Source organism: Heliconius melpomene, chromosome 21, assembly GCF_056956725.1.
Source record: "Heliconius melpomene rosina isolate 202511_hmr_F chromosome 21, ASM5695672v1, whole genome shotgun sequence".
In the NCBI taxonomy this organism is placed as follows: Eukaryota; Metazoa; Arthropoda; class Insecta; order Lepidoptera; family Nymphalidae; genus Heliconius; species Heliconius melpomene.
In genome coordinates, this window is record NC_140409.1 from 11,681,341 (window position 1) to 11,701,870 (window position 20,530).

At 34.2% G+C, this 20,530-nt stretch overlaps 1 protein-coding gene across 4 annotated transcripts in view; it reads left to right on the plus strand.

The window, feature by feature from the left end:
- LOC146527261 (carboxyl-terminal PDZ ligand of neuronal nitric oxide synthase protein) overlaps positions 1 to 20,530 on the plus strand; it is a 169,669-nt gene that overhangs the window by 119,025 nt on the left and 30,114 nt on the right. Inside the window, exon 1 of one of the 4 annotated variants that reach the window (XM_085205974.1) lies at positions 4,484 to 5,271. The exons of the other annotated variants lie outside the window; for them this stretch is intronic. Coding sequence (XP_085062100.1) covers positions 4,666 to 5,271 — 606 coding nt within the window. The 5' untranslated portion in view covers positions 4,484 to 4,665. Of the gene's footprint in view, positions 1 to 4,483; positions 5,272 to 20,530 lie in introns of those variants that run through there. 4 annotated transcript variants of the gene reach the window in all.

Below are 20,530 nucleotides of genomic sequence, written 5' to 3' on the forward strand. Positions count from 1 at the left end.
CTCTAGATAATCACATTTAACGCTTGACGTGTCAGGGGCATTGTTAAGACAAAGCCTAACGATTTTCTTACAGGATAATTTTGCTAATTTATTTTTACATCATTCGGTGTTTAGAAGATACTAAATCAAAAGGAAATTTACATGCTTTGACATCGCACTTTTCTTAAATATTTTTTTTTTAATTTCTAACACAGTAATAATATTCTTAATAAAATATTGTATGTATATATTAAGATAAACTTCTATAACGTAAGCCAATACCTAAATGTTTTTTTAAAAAAAAGGAAATCAAAAAGTCAAAAACTATTGAAACGACGAACAGAATATGTGCCAATAAAGAAAATGAAATTTAAATATATATAGAAATAAAGTTTAAAAATATCATGATTTAAAAACGGCACTACCAAACGTAACTAGCGTTGACGTAGTTCGATTCGTCAGCATTATATAGAGCGAGCGCATATAAAATATAATAAAAGAATATACTCTTATTTTCACGTACAAGAAGGTGCTCATAATACCGCACACGCGGCGTTAAGTTCCGGAACTCAATTAAGAATAATTCGAAAATTGATTTTCAAATAAAAACAAAATAGAAATATTTTTGGTGTAGAGCATTAAAATTACTTCTATAGCCAGTTGGTTGTAGGTTCCCAGATCCCACATGTGGAGATTTTGTACTAAAAACGGTACCGCTACGTTCTTTATTCAGAAATGTGCTATTGTTACTATTAGTTCGTAATAATTATTTCTTTTTCTATAGATGAAAAAAAATATAGGTGAAAAAGGAAGGAAACTCGTGTGAAAATTGTTATTGGCACTTATTGCAATTACGTAGAATCTCTTTCCGAATAATTTAGAAACATATAGATAATATGAGTTTTCAAAAACGTTAACCGCTTCCGATTTCAAACAATATTTAATATTTAATATTTTATCCTAATGAAATGAGACAATAATACAGGGTGAGTCATATTGAACTTTCCGATTTCAATAAGGTGTGTATTAAAAACAAAGCGACATGCAGTAAAAATTATTTTATTGTTTGAAAGCACATAACATGCAGTTTTAATTTAGTTGGTTTTAAAAATGATATCCTGTAAATGTCTACCTCCATTGACCACACACTGCTGAAGCCTTTCCCGGAAGTTGTCCATTACTCGTCGAGTCATATTCCGCGGAATAGCATTGATTTCTTCCGTGATTGCAGCCTTCAGTTCATCGATGGTTCGGGGACGATGCGTGTACACCTTTTCCTTCAGGTAACCCCAGAGAAAGAAATCGCAGGGGGTTAAATCAGGTGATCTCGGCGGCCACCCAACGTCACCTCGCAAAGAAATGAGATGACCGGGAAACATTTGTCGCAGGATTTCCATTGAACGCCTGGATGTATGGGCTGTAGCACCATCTTGTTGGAACCAGATGTTATCGTTGTCATGATTCTGCGTTAATTCCTCCAATTTCGGTTTCAGAAAAGTTTCAATCTGAAAAGATCTGCTGAATGTCGCGGCATAAATTTGTTCGTGTGTCTAAGTCTCTAACTGTTAATTCTTGCACTACCTGAATCTTGTATGGGTGAAATTTAAGGTCTCTATGCAGTATTCTGCGGACACTACTGTACAAATAGGTAGGTTAGGTAGGTATGATGAAATTTATTACATAAATAAAAAATAAACAATTTAGCAAAATTATGTTAGAAATATTTGTAACAATCATGGACAACATGTGAGTTCGATGGTTGTGAGTTCGATTCTCACTCGGGGGATTTATATACTTAACATTTTCATTTACTCGCTCTGGTAACAACGCGGCTTTGTTAAGTTCCGCCATTCAACATACAATTCCTCGAAAATTCAAAGGAAAGTGAGTATCGGAAGTCTTAATAGGGAACGGTCCGCCTTAACACTAGGTTCCCAGGTTCCATCTAAAAAAAAAGAAAAGATATTGAAAAAAATAAATAAAACAGAGTGTGCAAACACTCACACTCGTATAGAATATAATAAAATGTGGATCAAAGCGTATGACGGTGTGATTTAAATTGGTCAATCTCTAAATACCACCTGCTTATATATCTGATATGAAACGAGTTTTATAGTCCATAAATCACTGTACGCGACTTTCTGTGAACTCGGTTCATAGACTTTTTTGTGGCTATTTCCTTCAACAGTATCTTGGCACAATCACTTCTTTTATACTATTTATTTTTCCTTGGGGTAACGTTTTTGGACTGCAAAAATAGCGTTTTTATACTGTTTTCTTTTTATCAAAGTTAACGTTTGTTGAATTAAAGTATTTTCTTAATATACACATTAAATAAAACTGTTTTAGCCATTTAAGAATTTTCCAAGAATTTTCCTGCATATTTAAAAAAAATCGACTTTTTGAATACTTTAGAGTTTGTGGTTCATCTTAACCTTTTTAATTTTCTATATTAATCAGTAATTATAAAAATAGTTAACACTGTTTATTCTACAACCGTAATATGGAAAATAAACGAAAACAAAAATCTAAATATATTTGAAAACCATCAAAAACAAATAAATTTATTTACAAATCAGTATGTACTCGCACTATCAAAGACTTGTTGAATCCGCGTGTAAGTTTACAGGTAATATAAATCTTGTATTTCGCCATATATTTGACTTTTACGTTTTGATAGCGATTAATCCACGCGAAGAGTAATTTTACTATAACTAGGTACTTTAATGTTACCTCGTTTGAACCTAGTTAATTACATATACATACATTACGTGGAAAATTAATGATGTGACTGATTTACTTGAAATTTGTTCAATTGTTTGAAACCTATAAGAATTCGGCGGCTTTCGATTTAGTTTTCGATTTTCGTTTAAAAAACGCATAAATAACGTGAAAATATGAAAATTTTGTTAAATTTGAAAGTTCAAAAGAGCAAGAGTGTTCACTTGTAATAATAACAATTTCTTTTACTAAATATTTAATTCACATTCGTCACATAAAAAGACAGCTACTAACCAAACAAACTATAAGACCCGCTTTCATCGTAATTAAGTATAATACAGGAAAATATAAAATTACAAACCAAATTTACATATCAATGAGTCGAGCCCATGTAATATTTAAACTCCAAACAAACAAACTGCATATGAGAAAAGTTCTATCAAATTTGTTATATCATTATAAAATCTCAACATGCAATCGTATTACAAACTTATCCTATAACTGTGAGTGAAATTCATCTGCACCTTACTCTAAGGCAAATAGACTAAGTTTACAATGAATATGTTTCACGCTCTGAGGGCGGCGTCCAGATCGGAAAATAGGATAACTTTACACCCAACTTGGGATTGGATTTTGATATGGATATAATGAACAGAAGTAGGATGATAGAATTTGTGTTGTTTTTACAGATTTGTTTAAAAAACTTTTGGCAAATAACAATATATTCTCTTAAGATTGATTTAGGAGTTATAATTAATAGATTTTTAGAACATGAAGAACACCAGATTAGCCAGTCGTGGCACAGGTCCACTAGTGTGTGACTGTAAACGCGGTTGGTTTTGGGTTCCATCCCCATTGGTTAAAATAAAATATTTAATGTTTTCATTTCTTCGATTTGGTGTCAAAGCAAATCGCGGTGTTAAATCCCGCCACTAAACACTTATTGCCTCCAGAATACGACGGAAAATGGAAAACTGTCCCTTTGAATACCCTGCTGTGAGTAGATATCCATTCCATCTGTAGATCTATCCAATATCATTAAATACCGTTACATTTATTTCTCTAGTTTAATTAAAACTTTGAAGATTTAATTTCTATTTAACGATGAAGTTTACAAACGACCAAATTTCATTTGAAGATACTGCTTTCATCTGTATCCAGTGTGGAAATAATTACAAAACAAATCAGCAAATTGTGAGTCAAGACTGTATAATCGGGAATTTCATTTACTTCGACTTTCATTTCGTTTCGGAAGATTCATTCGCTCGTAAAAAAGCCGCCCCGTCAGAAGTAATCGCTCCTTGCACTCGAAGCCCCCCTTCTCGCACCTCGTAACTGTTAACATGTAGAGCTTTGCCAGTCAGATATAAGTACATGGGCGTACACTTGAGAATTTTGTATAATGGGTACCCAGACGGAACCCGGGAACCTAGTGTTAAGACACTTCGTTCCTCATTAAGACTTTTCCGTCCCACTCCGTTCACCGAATTTTGGAGGCATACCTGTTGAATGACGGAACTCAACACCGCGCTTTACCTCTTTACCATAGCGAAGTATTAAAGATATGAAATATTTCATTACCTCAAGTGGGAATCGAATCTACAATCTGTCGCGTTTACAGTGGTACGCTTTTGACCATCGCCACTATTGCCCTCTATTTGGTTAAATATATTATGTAAAAAACACATACACATAATTATTGTATGAACGCTATTCTATAACATGCATTCTATTGAATCGTCCAAAAGCGTACGACACGGTAGTAGTCGGTGGGATAACGCGAATGTGTTTATTTGCGGTGCTTGAAGCGACGCGCGACGCACGCGCCGACCATGCCGCGGCCACTTCAGTTGTTCTATGGTGATCGGTGCGTGAGAGCGCGTCACGACCAATATCTCAAGAACTCGAAACTATATAACAGATAATATAAAATAATCACATGAGCTCGACTAATTACTATCCAAGATGTCCAATGAGAAGCAACGACCGAAAAGCTTGCCCACTGAGGTGCTGATGAAGGCGAGAAGCACTCTCTTCTCCCTTGGTGGTGCGTTGAAATCGAAGGACAACAGTCGATCCAAGTCTAAGGATTCGAAGAAAAAGAATAAGGAGAGATTAAAGAGTTCGAGGTCAGAGCCGGAGTTTGGTGACATTAGGAAAACAAAGCATAGGAGCCGGATCGACGAAGTGCCCCGCGAGTATGGAGTTAGACCGAGACCTTTATCCGTGGGAGCCATGAAAAGGTATGAAGAAGATATGGAATTTAGTTGTGGAAATTATGCAAAAGATGTATCTCTGCAGCGCCAGTATGACTCCACAGATGACGTATGTGTGCAATCGCGACTAGTTATCCCGATTATCGAAAGACTTGGCCAAGATCATAGTACGATGGATATAAATGAAAGACCACGTAAAAAATTATCGTTTCGTGAACCAGAAATTATTGGTGCCGGGACTTTAGGACGTTCTCATAAGCTGATGGGTGTAAACAGCCTCACCAGGAGGCCTAACAGAATATCGTTGCGGTCTGATATGCATTCTAGTTTGGACGGCTTAGACTCAGATTTAGAGGTGAGTTGACTATCATACCTTATCTATGTGCATAAAATATAATAAGCAAATTATAGTAAATATATATATTTATTCTTTTAATATATCAATATTTAATATAATATTTAATATATATCTTATCGTATTGTATTTCAAAGGGGAAAAAATAATTTTCAATACAGTTTTATAATATACTAGCGACCCTCTTGCGGCTTCGCCCGCTTTAACTACTGGATTATGTTTAATGTATGTTTGCAAAGCACTAAACATAATGTGAAAATTAATAAAACCCTAATGCAACCCGCATTTTCGTAGTTTCAATAAGGATTTTCCAATTGTTTTACACAGCAAGGATTTTTTAGTACTACTAATCTTTTCAAGTACTTATTAAAATATATTTAAATGACTATTTTTAGATAGTTAAATGACTATTTTTAAACGGAAGAAGTTATAAACAAAAACCTACCTACTAATAACTACTACAAAAAATGTGAAACCAAATATATCGCTCTTAAATAATACATTCAACTCCAATTATCCAATACGTGCAAACGCATCTAACTAAATCTTCGTTGCTATAGAGGCAGCCGGGTTTTCTTTTTTTCGAGCTTGTGGTTAATGCTGAAGGGGGTATTCTGTCCCTGATGAAAAGCAAGCACGACGTGGCTGCCTGTGAGGAAAATTAAATAGAATGCATCGGCCGGGAATCGAACCCGGGCCGCCAGGGTGGCAGGCGAGCTTTCTACTACTGAACCACCGATGCGTGTAAGGCAGACGGGCGCGGCGAACGCATGGCGAGTGGCGAGCCGTTTCGCAGCAAGGATTTTTTGATATTGTAACAACTTCTAAAGTACTTATTAAAATGAAAAACAGAAAAGACAGTTTTGATCTACATTAAATGGCCAACGTAACTAATATACTTATTTATATGCTGAGAGTAAGGGATAAGTGAAACTTGACTCGATGCAGTTGATGTGTGAACGGCGTGATGTGTCAATAATTAAATGCGTTTTTCTCTAAAACTATTCGCAATTTCGAAATAGTTTAAAAAGCAAATTTTATCTTCGTTTAATGTAGAAATTTAATAAAGTATTTTAAAGGATAAGGATTAATACCATTATGGAAAAATATCCCTCACAATAAAAAATATATTGAAATTACTATTTTTAGACAGAAATATGATCACTACACGTTATTCTTAAAAGATACGAATATGCCATCGCGGACTTTTTTGTAGATGTTATTAAGAGGAACAATACTCCAGTACATTTTTTTCATGTAGTATTTACCATTAAAGCAGCGCATGCGCCAAAGTGTCTCAGCGGGTAGGACTTTATACACATTTATCGTATTTATGTTAATTTACATTAGAATGTACAAATAATAAACTATATATAAACCTTCTACGAAAAACACTCGACTTAATGGTGAAGACCGCATCAAGATCCGTTGGGTGGTTTAGAAGAAGAAGAGTTAGAAACAACAGACAGACACGAAAAGCGACTTTGTTTTATAAGATATAGGATGGACACGTGAATACTGAATGTTTATTCTTTGTTATATAAATGTAACTGAAATATTGAGATTGACGGTTGCTGAATTTAGATATTTTATTTTAAGCGCAAAAGATTTAAATACGTGATAAACTGCTGTACACACAAAAATATGTGTACAAAAACATTTTCGTATCTTCAATTTTCTTCTATTTTAATCAGCATAGATTGGAAACAGTTACTAAAATTGAAAAATTAATTTATGCTTAATTTATTTTACGCTAAAGAACAATTTAAAAAATACTATTTCGATTTAAATCTTATATATCTTTAAACCTATAACTGTGATATAATAATAGAATTTAATTTCTTTAAAACTCAAGAAATATATAAAAATATTTTTTCTTATTAGTTTATCTCAAACAAACAGACAAACATACAAAAAATCTAATACTAAAACAATATTATATTATTAGATATATATTATTTCCAGGCGTAGGTACATTAATAGCAAACTAGCGTAACCAATAGCAATATTAGCTACTTTACGACTCCCAGAAAAGACTGTTAAGGCATAATTACGTCAACACTACGATTGTTGGCTTCTGTGAAAAGAGCAGTTTTGATTGTGAATGAAGTGCCATTTCCGTTATCGTTATCGACGTCTTAATAGTACAATCAGTGGTGGAACGATTTTCTTTTTCAATTTAAGGGATATTATTAGACATAAGACGTCTCTTTTTCTGTCTTCTTAGATTAGTAGCATATTATGGGGTTAGCAGAGAATAGATAGAATGAAGAGTGTCTTAACTCTAAACTCGTTCCCCACGCACTGCCTTAAGACGGTAAAAGTTTTGTCGTGTTAACAGAGCGAGGTAATGAAAATTATTCATTCCCGCAAGTGGAAATCGAACTCACAAACTTCGCGCTTACAGTCAGACAAAGAGCTGCTGCGTCACGACATTTCTTAAATTCTCATAGTAGCATAGTAAAAAATAAACGAATGAATATTTCTATATTCATTTCAGTTTAGCTAACTTATTGTTAAGATTAAAAATGTTTGAAATGAATGAAATATGTTTTGAGATGTTTTGAGTTGTTTTTTTAGAGTGATCGGTTGTATTTAAAAAAAGATAATTAAATTTAATCAGCTTCACGCTGTATCCCGCACACAGCAGGGTAGGCAGAGGGAACCTAGTGCTAAGAAACTCCGTTCCCCACTTTCTGCCGAATTCTGGAGGCATTGCGTGTTGAGTAGTAGAACACAATGCCGCGCTTTGCCTCGACACCAGAGCTAAGAAATGGACATATAAACGTAAATAAATATTTCACTTCCTCGAGTGGGAATCGAACCCGCTGCGTCACGACAGTTGTATTTAATTCGTGAATATTCCATTAAATGTGACCAAAAATAATGTACGTTTAAAATAATGTATCAGGTCTCGATATAGAGTAATTGGTCAAATTTTAACCACCGGCAATATATATTAACTTTAATTACAAATTATTATTAAAGTATGAAATGTATGGCTACAAACTTACTATTAAATATTTAAAGTGAAATAAATGATATAATTATATTAACGAAGCTCATAGAACACACACTTATAAAAATGATAAATAGGATGAATGATGATTGGTGGATGAATGGTTTCCGTTTCCTGAAAGTGTAAAGTTTAAACAAATTAAAGGATTTAGTGGTAAATGTTTCCGTTCTCCATTTTTGAGTAGCTGCTGTTTTAAGATAATAAAAAAATGTTTTAATAACAAAATATGAACAAACCTCGTATTTACTATGGTAAAGTCGTTAATTTTCATTACGTCAAAATTGACGTGAAATAAAAATTGATTTCAGAAAAACGGCAGGAAATCAACAGTATCAGAAAAGATTTCGTATTTTCTTTTATATCATTAGTTTGGATGTAGTCATTTTTCAATGACGAAAGTGGAAAATTGTAATTTTTAACAATTTATTTTTATCTTACTGCCTATCATTTACATGCATAAGAATGAAAGAAAAAAAAATATTTGTTACAGTAAATTGAAAATATCTCGTTAACGTAAGTTACTGTAGCTTTAACACATTTGCATTTTTGCTGAAAAAATAAAGCTAAACTACAATCGTTAGGCGACGTCAACCGCGTCATTTTCTGTGGAAAATGAGGAACGGAGTGTTATAACACTGGATTCCCTTTGCCACCCTGCCGTGTGCGGGATAAGCTGATAAAAAAAACATTCATTAGATACCTACTACATAAATTTTATGAAATTATCTAATTTTCTAAACTTAATTTCTATTAACACTCTTACAGATAGAATAAATAGAGAATATCTCTACTTATATTTTAATACACTTTGTATAGATATCCATAGTACATATTACGTATAGCTATACACCTGGCAACTGATTAGTGGCTGACAGTGTAGCCGTTTCCTTTGGCAGTGTGCCGTGTATTAAGTACGTAAATTTTATTCAATTTGAACGTTACTATAGCAACGAATTTGAAGGAAATAACCATTTTTTTTCTAAAAAGGTTTTTTTCTGAATTTTGTTTTATTTTTAAAAAATAGGCATACATATATATAAAAAAATCTTTAAAAATTTAATTAAAATTCTTTTAAAAAATGTATTATTGGCCTGAGCTCTTCAGTTGAAACCTTACAGCAGAAAACTAACAGCTGTGGACCATAAAAATATGAAAACCCTTTTTGTTTTCTCTTTCGGTCTCTGTGTATATTATAGCGCATTTATGTTTACTTTTATCAATTTTGATATTAATTAAATAAATATACTAACTGATAGATAAAAATATTTATGTAGACTTACTATCGAAAAGTTTTTGTTTTTTATTTTATGACCTGGAGGCTTAGAACACTGTTTCACTTCGCATTTTGCTTCACTTGTAATAAAATAAAACCTTCTGAATTAAAACTATGTATTTTTTCCTTTATTATAGCATTTTAAACAGTGCCTTCTTATACACGAAATTCTTGAATATTTACCAAAATAAACTTCTCTCTAATCGCTTTCATATAAGAGAAAGATAAGCACACAGTAAAATAATACGTATAGTAAGGACGACGAGTTATGGGCTTTTTATGAAAAATTAGGATTTTAACTCAGATTAAATAATTAAAAATAAGAAAAAAACCACTACTCGTTGACGGTACTGTAATTGTATTTATTCTAATTTCTATAGAAAAAATAACAAATATCTATAGTTGATGTAAAAATATTTGCTTTACAACTAGAATTTCTGAATTTCATAATATTTTAGCAATATTAGAAGTAACCATCAATTGTTGTTTCTTAAGAGACGATCCGCCGATTTGATCGCTTACGTTTATTTTGATAGAAATAGTAGCGGAAATATTTTATAAATCGGTCTCATATCTCAGCGACTAGCGTATGTATATATTTTTGGCGAGTGTTTGTTAAAATATAGCGAGATTGACAAATATTTACGTTTTAGATGAAAAATATACATTTATTCTTTAATATGCTGGTATTAACTATTAATCGTGGTTAGTGAGGCCAGTCGTTCATACGGTGGAAAGTAGAGAGCGTAGTGTTTTAGCACTACTCGGAATTATGCGGAATACAGAGTGAAGCTTAAAGAAAAAACAAATAATTACGTACATAAATGGATGTCTTAAGGTGGCAGCTTGAAAAAGTGGAAAAGTGAGTGTTTTGATACTAGCTTCTCCTTGTTTACTTAAGCTGAAGAACATGGTTAGGCCTACTAACCATATGTTTCAATAATAAATAATAGTATGTCTAAACATACGGAGTAAAATTGTTACATATAATATGAGTCCACTCGTTTCAGAGTCAACCCTGAATTATAGTTTAAAATCAAGGCCGAAGCTTTCGTCCCACCATTTGTTATTTAGAAAGAAAGTGAGACATGCAAGAAGTCACCATCGCCGAAGTCGGTGTGGATATATATATATCCATACCTATATTATAAATTCGAAAGTAACTCTGTCTGTCTGTCTGTCTTTTTCACAATCAGGGCCAAACCGCTAATTTACTTGTGATAAAATACTCATACAGAGATACTTTCTCATATTTGTAAAAGAGATTTTTTCTCATATTTGTAAAATTTTGATATATACCCATATATTAAAAAACTTATTAATTTGACATGCAACTTACTCCGCCATGTTAATAACAACCGTCGCTATACGACCGTTGCTAAGCAACGATTTGCAACGTTTGTTGATAGAAAACGTCACCCAAAATGTGCTTGCTTAACGCATCTCTCTATTGAAAATTGAAAATAATTTCATAAATATATTTAATAAATATTCGTATAGTTCAAGCGGGCGTAGCCGCGTTCGGGCCCACTAGTATATATATATATATATATATATATATATATATATATATATGTTTAGAAAACTTCAGAGGCTGTAATGAACTGTTACGTAGAGATAATTTGAAACTGCCAATGTGTCTAACAACTACCGAATAGCTGTTGAAAATGAGACGCGCTATCATTAATATACTTTGCATTCGGTTTATGTTTCGGTACAAAAGTGATGATGGAATGAAATAAAACGTATCTATGCTATACTAAAATTATAAACTTGGAGAGTTTGTTTGGTTGAACGCGATAATCTCAGGAACTATTTGTTTGTAAAAAATTTTATTGTATAGCCCCTTTATGAGGCTATCTGCTGTTTTTTATTTATTTGCATGAGATTAATATTTAAAATATAAATAATATTTTAAATGTGTATTACGGATTGTTTGTTGTCAATATACTATAGTGAAAACTGAACTTAAATTAGTTAAGCCATTTATTAGATTAATGTGCACAAACATTGTTTTGTGTTCTATGGCATTGTTCAATGCCATAGAACTACTATTTTTTACACACCTACCATATATACACTAATAACGATTTTATTATACCTAAGTAAAGATTTTAATAATTATAAAGTGTTTCTTTACTTAACTATTATATTTTGAAGTCGGTAACAATGCTCGTCTTATTCTACGACTTTGTTGATATAAAAGCTCACTTTCAAGCTTTTAAACATGAGATACTTCGCACTGAGTCACATGAAGCTTTACTGTGATGCTAGAAGACGAGACTTAACTTTTATTTACAAGTATATACATAGTCGTTGAAATGTTGTTTTTATAGGACGTCCAACATCACACTACTTTTAGATTATTAAATAAACTTTTACATTTCTTTGTTTAATATGTGGGTTCATTGGTGTTGCCAGATTTCTTGGGGAAAAACGGTACTTGTATCTCTGAAATTTTTAGAAACTTTAAAAAAAAATATAATAATTAAAAAAGAATTCTCAGTGTGTGGAAGAATTCATGAATAGCGGAGCCATGCCTGTCCCACTCGGGATATTAGGCTTAAATCAGGCAACGCTGATTCGAATTACTGTAATGTTTCTTACACTAGCTTACTTTACAGGTCTTATCTAATTCAAGATAACGAAGCCGTCATGGCACAGCGGCACAAGGGTGCGACTGTAACGCGACAGTTGTGGGTTCGATCCCCACTCGACGAAATAAAATATTTATTTACGTTTATATTTCCATTTCTTCGTTCTGGTGTCGAAACAAAGCGCGGCGTTGTGTTCTGCCACTCAACACGCAATGCCTCCAGAATTCCGCAGAAAATGGAGAACGGAGTGTCTTAACACTAGGTTCCATCTGCCTACCTTGCTGTGTGCGGGATCAGCGTGAAGCTGTTTTTGTTGTAAAATAACGATTAAGTAATGTTTCTTACGTCTACCGATTATTTAAAAGTTTTTTCACATATTTACCGTCATGTCTTCTCATCGTTTCTATATATTAAACTAAAGGTCGGCCCCAACTACATGTACTAGGACAGTATAACGTAAAAAGGAAATTCTTTTGAGTACCCTGTATGAATTTTGGGAAATATGCCAAAGGAAAGACAAAAAAGGGAAGTTGCTTCGTCTGTTCGTTAACTGTCAGTCAGGCAACCAAAATGAAGAAGAGAGGGGTGAAGAAGAGTTATAATATCTATAGACTCATTCTATCAAATCTAACTTACTTTCACTAACTTTAGCACCTTCACACTCTTAACTTTGCGTTACGTGATATACTCGTATTATAAAAATACGAAACTTCCTTTTTTTGCTTCTAACCCATAAGCGACCGTCCTTGCGCCACCACTGTTCTCAAATATGAAACTTAGCCCGGTAATAAACATTCCATTATACCAGAATTATGTACTTGACACGTGCATGTTACCAGATCGCTATATTAGCACTGTAACTACGTAATATCAGAATAGTTTGAAAACATAAAATGCATATTTTAAAACATATTTTATTCTTACAATGTAATGTCTCCAATGTTTGAAGGTAAATAAAATAATTTCCAGATTTATTATAAGCATTGAAAACGTAGCAAATGTGTAGTATAAAGCCCTAAATATAAAATATTATAATGTATCAGGATATTCAATATATAAGATAAAATAAAGATAAAAGATAGAGATAAAAGAGAAAAAAAAAAGAAAAGATAAAGATATAGATTGAGATATCGCCAACTCCTTCCATATAAAAGTTGACGTGATTGTCTTACTCCTTGTTTTAGTTAACTTTATAATTACTTCACAAATGAAAACAAAAATGTATAGGCTAACTTAGTAAGAATTAAATATTACAATACAGTACTATATTTATTATTTAATGTTAATCATATTTAATAAAAATACCTTAAAACATTTTCTCTACATGCTGAAAATAGGCTATAGTCTAAAATTATTCAATAATATACGTTCCTAATAATAACTGGTATGTCTCTTATTAGTCGAAATTCGTCTAGATGTTAAATGTCAGTCAAATTATATGAATTATCGTTATTCTTTCGCGTTTGTGCCAACAATTCTATTTATATTTATCATTTTCTTTGATCTATCATGATATTACTTTCAAATGCTGTTTCCTAAAAATAAAGAGAAATGTAGATTCATATCCGAAAAGAGGAAAAAGTTATGTATTTTATATTCTTTTAAGTAATATTAAGAGATAAATATAAACGTAATCCCAGTATGAGGCCGTCGTAGCACGTGCTTGTGGGTTCGTATCTCACTCGAGGGAATGAATAATTATTTATTAATCTTTTCATTTTCTTCGCTCTGATCCGACGTTGAATTTCGCCACTCAACACTGAATGCCTTGAAAAATTCGAGGGAAAGTGTGGAACGGAGTGTCCTAACACTAGGTTCAATTTGTCTACCCTGCTGTTAGTGCTAATGTTAGTGTTGTTATCTTTAATACAGTAGCACGAGATAACTCTTATACAAATTGCTTGGTGAAGCGAGCAGAGCTCGTCTATATAATATAACGATAGCATATTGTCGGCTAAAAGTGTAAGCCTGCTAAAGCCGCTTTTAGTTTTTTCGTTATATACACTTTTATAACATTCGAAAAATGTACAAAATTTATTTTTATTTTATTTCATATAGTAGAGAATATAAATTAATTTTCTGTTAAACACATTTGCTTATAATTTGCTTAATATGCAGCAGGTTTACACTCTAAGCCGACGATATTGTATATATTTTAAATGTATTACGTAGATAAGCAAAATTGTATTTGTTGCTATTTGTAAAAATATTGGCAACCGTAAAAAAACTCCCAAAGAAAATGGACAGCTGACAGTTTTGGGTTGTCTTAGTAAAAATATAACACTATACGGTAGGACAACGCGTCTTCATTATTGAACAATATTACAAAAATAATGGAAGGATTCTTCTTCTTCCTGGCATTAATCCCGGCTATTACCAGGGTCTGCCTTCCTACTTACCCTACTCCACTTTGCACGATCTTTTGCGTCCTCGGTGGTTAGACCATTGGCTCTCATGTCCTGCATCACGACATCCAACCAGCGCTTCCTTGGGCGTCCGGGAGGTCGCGCCCCAGGAACTAGTATAGCAAGGCACTTGCGTCCGACATAGTTCTTAGGCCGGCGCGTAACGTGGCCAAACCATCTCAAGCGACGCTCTTGGAGCTTATCCGCTACGTCACGGACCCCAAGACTACCTCGAATGAATGTGTTGCGTATGCGGTCAGACCGCGTTACGCCGCACATCCACCTCAGCATCTTCATTTCCGTGACGTGAAGCTCCAGAGTGTGCCGAGATAGTGCTGGCCAACATTCGCTGCCGTATAAAAGAACCGGTCGGACGATGCTCTTGTATATCAGCCCCTTGAGCTTGGGCGGTATTCTGCGGTCGCAGACCACACCAGTGACCTCCCGCCATTTGGCCCAGGCAGCGCTTATCCGGCCATGGATATCGTGGTCGATGCCTCCAGACTCGTGCATAACGGATCCAAGGTACCTGAACTTCTCCGACTTAACGGCTGGCTCAGGACCTATAAGGATGGTGCTCGAGTCCCGGCTCCCGCAGGCCATGTACTCTGTCTTCGACACATTTAGTTTAAGACCGCCGTTCTCAAGCGTACCCTTCCAGAGGTTCACTTTACGCTCCAGCGTCAGTCGGTTCTCGGCAATGAGTGCTATGTCGTCGGCATACATCATCAGCCATGGAGGCTGGTCCTGGATGTGAGCCGAGACAGTATCAAGCACTACATTGAACAAGAACGGACTAAGAGCCGAGCCCTGGTGAACCCCCACTGTAATCGGGAAGGGTCTAGTGTCGCCAACAGCAGTCCTAACCATAGAAGCGGAATCGTGGTACATACCTCTGATAATCTCAATATAGGCCTCAGGGATCCCTTTGGATCGCAATGCCCACCAGATATGACGAGGCACACAGTCAAAGGCCTTCTGCAGATCTAAAAAGGCCACGTGCAGAGCTCTCCTTTTTTCCCTGTATGCCTCCATCAAAGTTCTGAGGGCGAAAATGGCGTCCATGGTGCCCGATCCTGGCTGAAATCCATATTGAGACTCAGAGACAGTACACTCTCGGCGGAGCCTGAGGTCGATCATGCGCTCGAAGAGCTTCATGGTATGACTCATAAGCTTAATGCCCCTATAACTACCACAATCTTGAACACTGCCCCTTCTCTTGTAAATAGAGGTAATAAAGCTAAGCCGCCACTGATGCGGCATCTTACCAGTGTTCAAGATATGGTTAAAAAGGTCAGTAAGCATGAGCACACCAAGAGAGCCCAACGATTTCCACGCTTCGATCGGGATGTCGTCAGGTCCCACCGCTTTTCCGTTCTTCATGCGTCGAAGGCAATTACGTGTTTCGTCAAGGGTTATTGGGGCAATAAGTCCGAGGTTAGGCGGTGGGTCGTGATGAAGACTGCATGGGTGCTGAGTATTCAGCAACTCCTGGAAGTAGCTTCTCCACCTCTCCTTCACAGAGTCATGGAAAAAAGGATGAAAATGGAAGGATTATCCAGAAAAATTCAGAGAGACTGGTTTCGTTGTGGACACCAGACACACAGGTCATTCGGCGTTAAGTTTCGCCACTCAACATGCAATCCTTTAGAATTCGGCGGAGAGTAGAGTACGAATTGTCTTAATGGGAAAAGGAGAGTCTTAACGATTCTCATATTCCCTCTGCCTATTATGTTCAAAGTTTTATACGTTTCCTAAATAATTATTTTTCTTTTCCAAGTGTGGAATAACACATTAAAAACGGTAAAGTTAAAAATATAATAATAAATTTAATTCATATAAATTATAATTCAATTTCTTTTTCCGCCATATCCATATATATGTATATATATATATATACAGGTTTAGAATGTCAGTCAACTTCAAAGGCAGAGCAACGCTGTCCGAATCGTACATATAGTGGACACTATACATACATACAACGTGGGTCAAGGTTGTGTTTGTATGTAGAACATTGTGATCGTCTCGTGGTAACCGCAAATAATAGATATTTGGAATATTATACAAACTATTAATATAATATATTGCATTAACTAAACTTGAGACGTATTATTAAACATATATATTAGTTGTAAGCTGAATTTCCATTAGGGGTAAAAAAAGAATTATTTACATTTCCCTGCCCTAGTAACATCTCATCATTCTATCGCGGCATAGAATTTCGCCTCTCCATACGCAACGTCTCGTATATTGCACTTAAAGTGGGGAACGGAGTGTCTTAACACTAACAATAAAACATTTACTCTTAAGCATTCAAAGAAATAAAATCAATTCGCATTATCTTGTTCGTAAACATGGGGCGTGACGTGTATGGTAACAGTATAACCATATAGGGGGTAGAGCTGAAAAGCTGGAGATAAACGGTCATAATTGAAATATTTAGTAGAATATAGCCTAAATTTATTTGTATAACTAACCTAGGGGACAGAAGCGTCGAGTCGAGTGATATTGAATTCACAACTATCATGTATTTAGAAAAAGTTCACATATGAACTGCATACGTCAATAAAATAACAAAAAAAAAAAACAATTTCTCAGTAAAATAATTGAATATTATATACTAAATAATTTTGGTTCATCTTATATTAAAACAAACTTATAGTAAATGTGCTTACAATTAACACCTGTTACGTATCTAACCTGAAATAATGAAAATATAGAACAACACTAGTGCGTGCTTATTGTCTAGCAGATTAGGCTAATTCCTAAGATAGAACAGACTAATTCTGACCACCTATCGTATCTTACGACCTGGATTGTATATTTTGGAAATGTATTTATATTTGTTATATTTTATGTTTCTATGTATCAATACATTAGATAAAAATATTATGTTTATTACCCGATTGTGCGATATGAAGGAGGGTAATGTGTTTTTCAGTTCTATGTATGTATGTTTGTTCCAATGTGGCATTGTTGATATTAAATAAGTGGACCGATTTGGATAATTCATACGTCAATCGGTTTGTCTTGATCTTGTGAATGTCATTTTATTGGTACCAGACGCCATATTGTCAATATGTAAAAGTAAAATTCATATTTTCGGATTTTCCTAAATAATTAATATATGTAACAAGTGGTTAGGTTTAATTTTCTATATAAAATATATATGCCTATATATACCTAATATTTCTTTACAATTTTTTTTTCACCTTACTCAAATTTCCATCATAAAATGGCTATAGGAATTTATTATCAGAGTGCAGATCGTAAACACGGCTGCGCTTTTATCGGGTGGTCCCTTGCTACGTGCGAATCCTTTTATGCCTGGTGGCCTCTACTAAAATGTTTTGTATCAACATTATAGAAGGGTAGATTTTATATATGATGCATAATAAACTTGTGTGTTAAAGTTTTTTTTTTGTCAGCTGCACTAAAGACAAAGGGAACCTAATGTTCCCCATTCTGCGTGATGTCTGACTCCCCGAAGCGTGAATCGAACCCACAACCACTCAACGAAGAAACAAACAATACAAATCACTATTTCTATAAAAAGGCAACAGTTCAGTAAATTTTGGAATATCTTATTGAGTTAAATTAAACAACCCTTATTCCTTTTTCCTAACTTTCCCAACCTTCTTTCATAGCAGCGTTAAACGTCGCAACATCGTCAGTATCGAATCGAATCGTTTCATACAATTTAAAACAATGACATTGTATTCGCTGAAAGGCCTTCGTTCGATTCTTCTTTAGATGACAGATTCTTTTCAGTGAATCCGTTTTGTGCCATCTATTTTAGTTGCACCTATTTTTTATTTAGTTATAGTAATATTTTTTTTCTATATATTTTTTTGTAGGGAACTTTATAAAGGTTTTGTAGGATAACGCTTATTTGACCAGTCGTGGTGCAGGGTTCGATTTCCACACGAAGAAATGTGATATTTCATTATTTCCATTTCCTGGCTCTGGTAACGAGGTCAGTCAGGTCCGGCAAAGGCAGAGGCATAGTGAGTGCCGTTGATTTTCGCTACTCAGAATGCCTCCAGCATTCCATGGAAAATGGGGGACGGAAGTGTCCTAACACTAGATGCATTGGCATGTGCCGGATGAAGCATATAGCAAAAAATATATATTTCATTGGCGTTTTATAATCACTTCACTAATTCACTTCTTGCATTTTAAATTTTTTTTTAAGGTTTTTCCACAGAATTACATTATTTATGTCTGTTAATTAATAAACGTGATAGTAAATATAATGTAGGTATAAGACAAAATAATAAAGTAACATTTTTTAATATTCAATATTTATTGAGAATCTTAAACAACTCCTTATTAAAAAATTTGCATAATTTTTCTTCATTCTCATTTCTTAGTTATTTCTGTTCCTTTGCAGTAATAAATACGAAATTCTAAAACTGTAGTCTAACAGGCAAGCGTGTGATGCAATAAGAAAATCAAATCTAACCCAACGTGAAAAGTCAAGGTCGGCAGAAATTGAAAGAGCTCGCATTCGATAGGTCGTTAATCCGATTGAATATGTTTGTTTGTAAGGAAAACTGTACTGCGGGTTGCGTTTTGATTGAAAATGAAAATTAGATGTATGTATATAGCAACGTCGAAATAATGTTTAATTCACTTTTTTTAAACTTTTTTTAACGTTTCGTAACTAATTAATTATAATTTTATGCAATTTTCTTGTGTAATTATTTTTTGATTACATTTTATTCTATCTTTGATGTCAATAGTGAATTCAAGCCGTCGAGCCGAGTTGTCGATTCTCATTCGAGAAAATAAAATATTTAATATTTTCATTTCTAGTAATGTAGGTACTTAATAGTGTTACGTTAACAAAAACGAAAAGGCTGTAAACGGCATCCTTTGAAATTATCACTTTAGGTCACATCCACTTTCATATGAAATCTAATATTTAGCTTTGCCTCTTGGCAAAAAAATAGTTATTTAATATTTTTTACTGTCGTAAATATATATCATAAATTTCAATGTCACCAAGCATTAAATAATAAGAAACAGAGCTTAAACTATATAATCGCTGTCTACATATTAAATAAAAAAAAAATATAAATTATTTATAGCTTCACGCTTTATTTCGCACATAAATGGGTAAGTTAAGGAAACTTGAGAACCTAGTGGTAAGACACTTCATTCACTTAAAACACTTCCATACCTCACTTGTCGCTAATTTACAAGACATTGCGTGTTGAGTGATGGCACTCACAGCTGCTTTACCTCGTTGCCAGAGCGACAAAATGAAAATATTAAATATTTCAATGCACCGGTGGGAATCGAACGCTGAACCGTCGCTTTTACAGTCTCATATAATAATTAATGCCCTGCCCCACAAAAACCTCGTATAATAATTAATTTTAACACTAAAAGAAAATTATTAATAGAAGATATTATTCTTACAAAATTATGAAAATAATGCAGTACAAAAATGTACTCCGCTCTCGTATAGTTGACGATCATAAAATAAACGACCGAGTCCACAATACCGAGCAGACGGCCCGTGAAGAAATCCACTCCGCGCCCATCAGAGCAATGCCGGTTTAAACTTCATAGTTCTGTGTGAATGAAAGAATATACGAACGTCGTATCCCGCATATAGCAGGGTAGGCAGAGGAGGACAGGGTAGGATTTTTTCGAGGCAATAAACGTTGAGTGGCGGCACTCAACGCTGACTTTTTAATTAAAACTAATGACCAGAGCGAAGAAAGTATTATTAATAATGATCGAACCCATAACCGTCGCGTACCGCCATACTTGCCGTACTTGTACCGCTGCGCTATGACGGCCTCACAGAGTATATTATACGATAATGTGAATATTAAGTTATTGGAAATTTGATAATATTATGAGATTTTCTTTTGCTGTTTCTCGTTTTATTCTCATAGCAAGCTAGGGATTTATTGTTGAGTGGCGGAACCTAACGTCGCCCCTTGTCTTC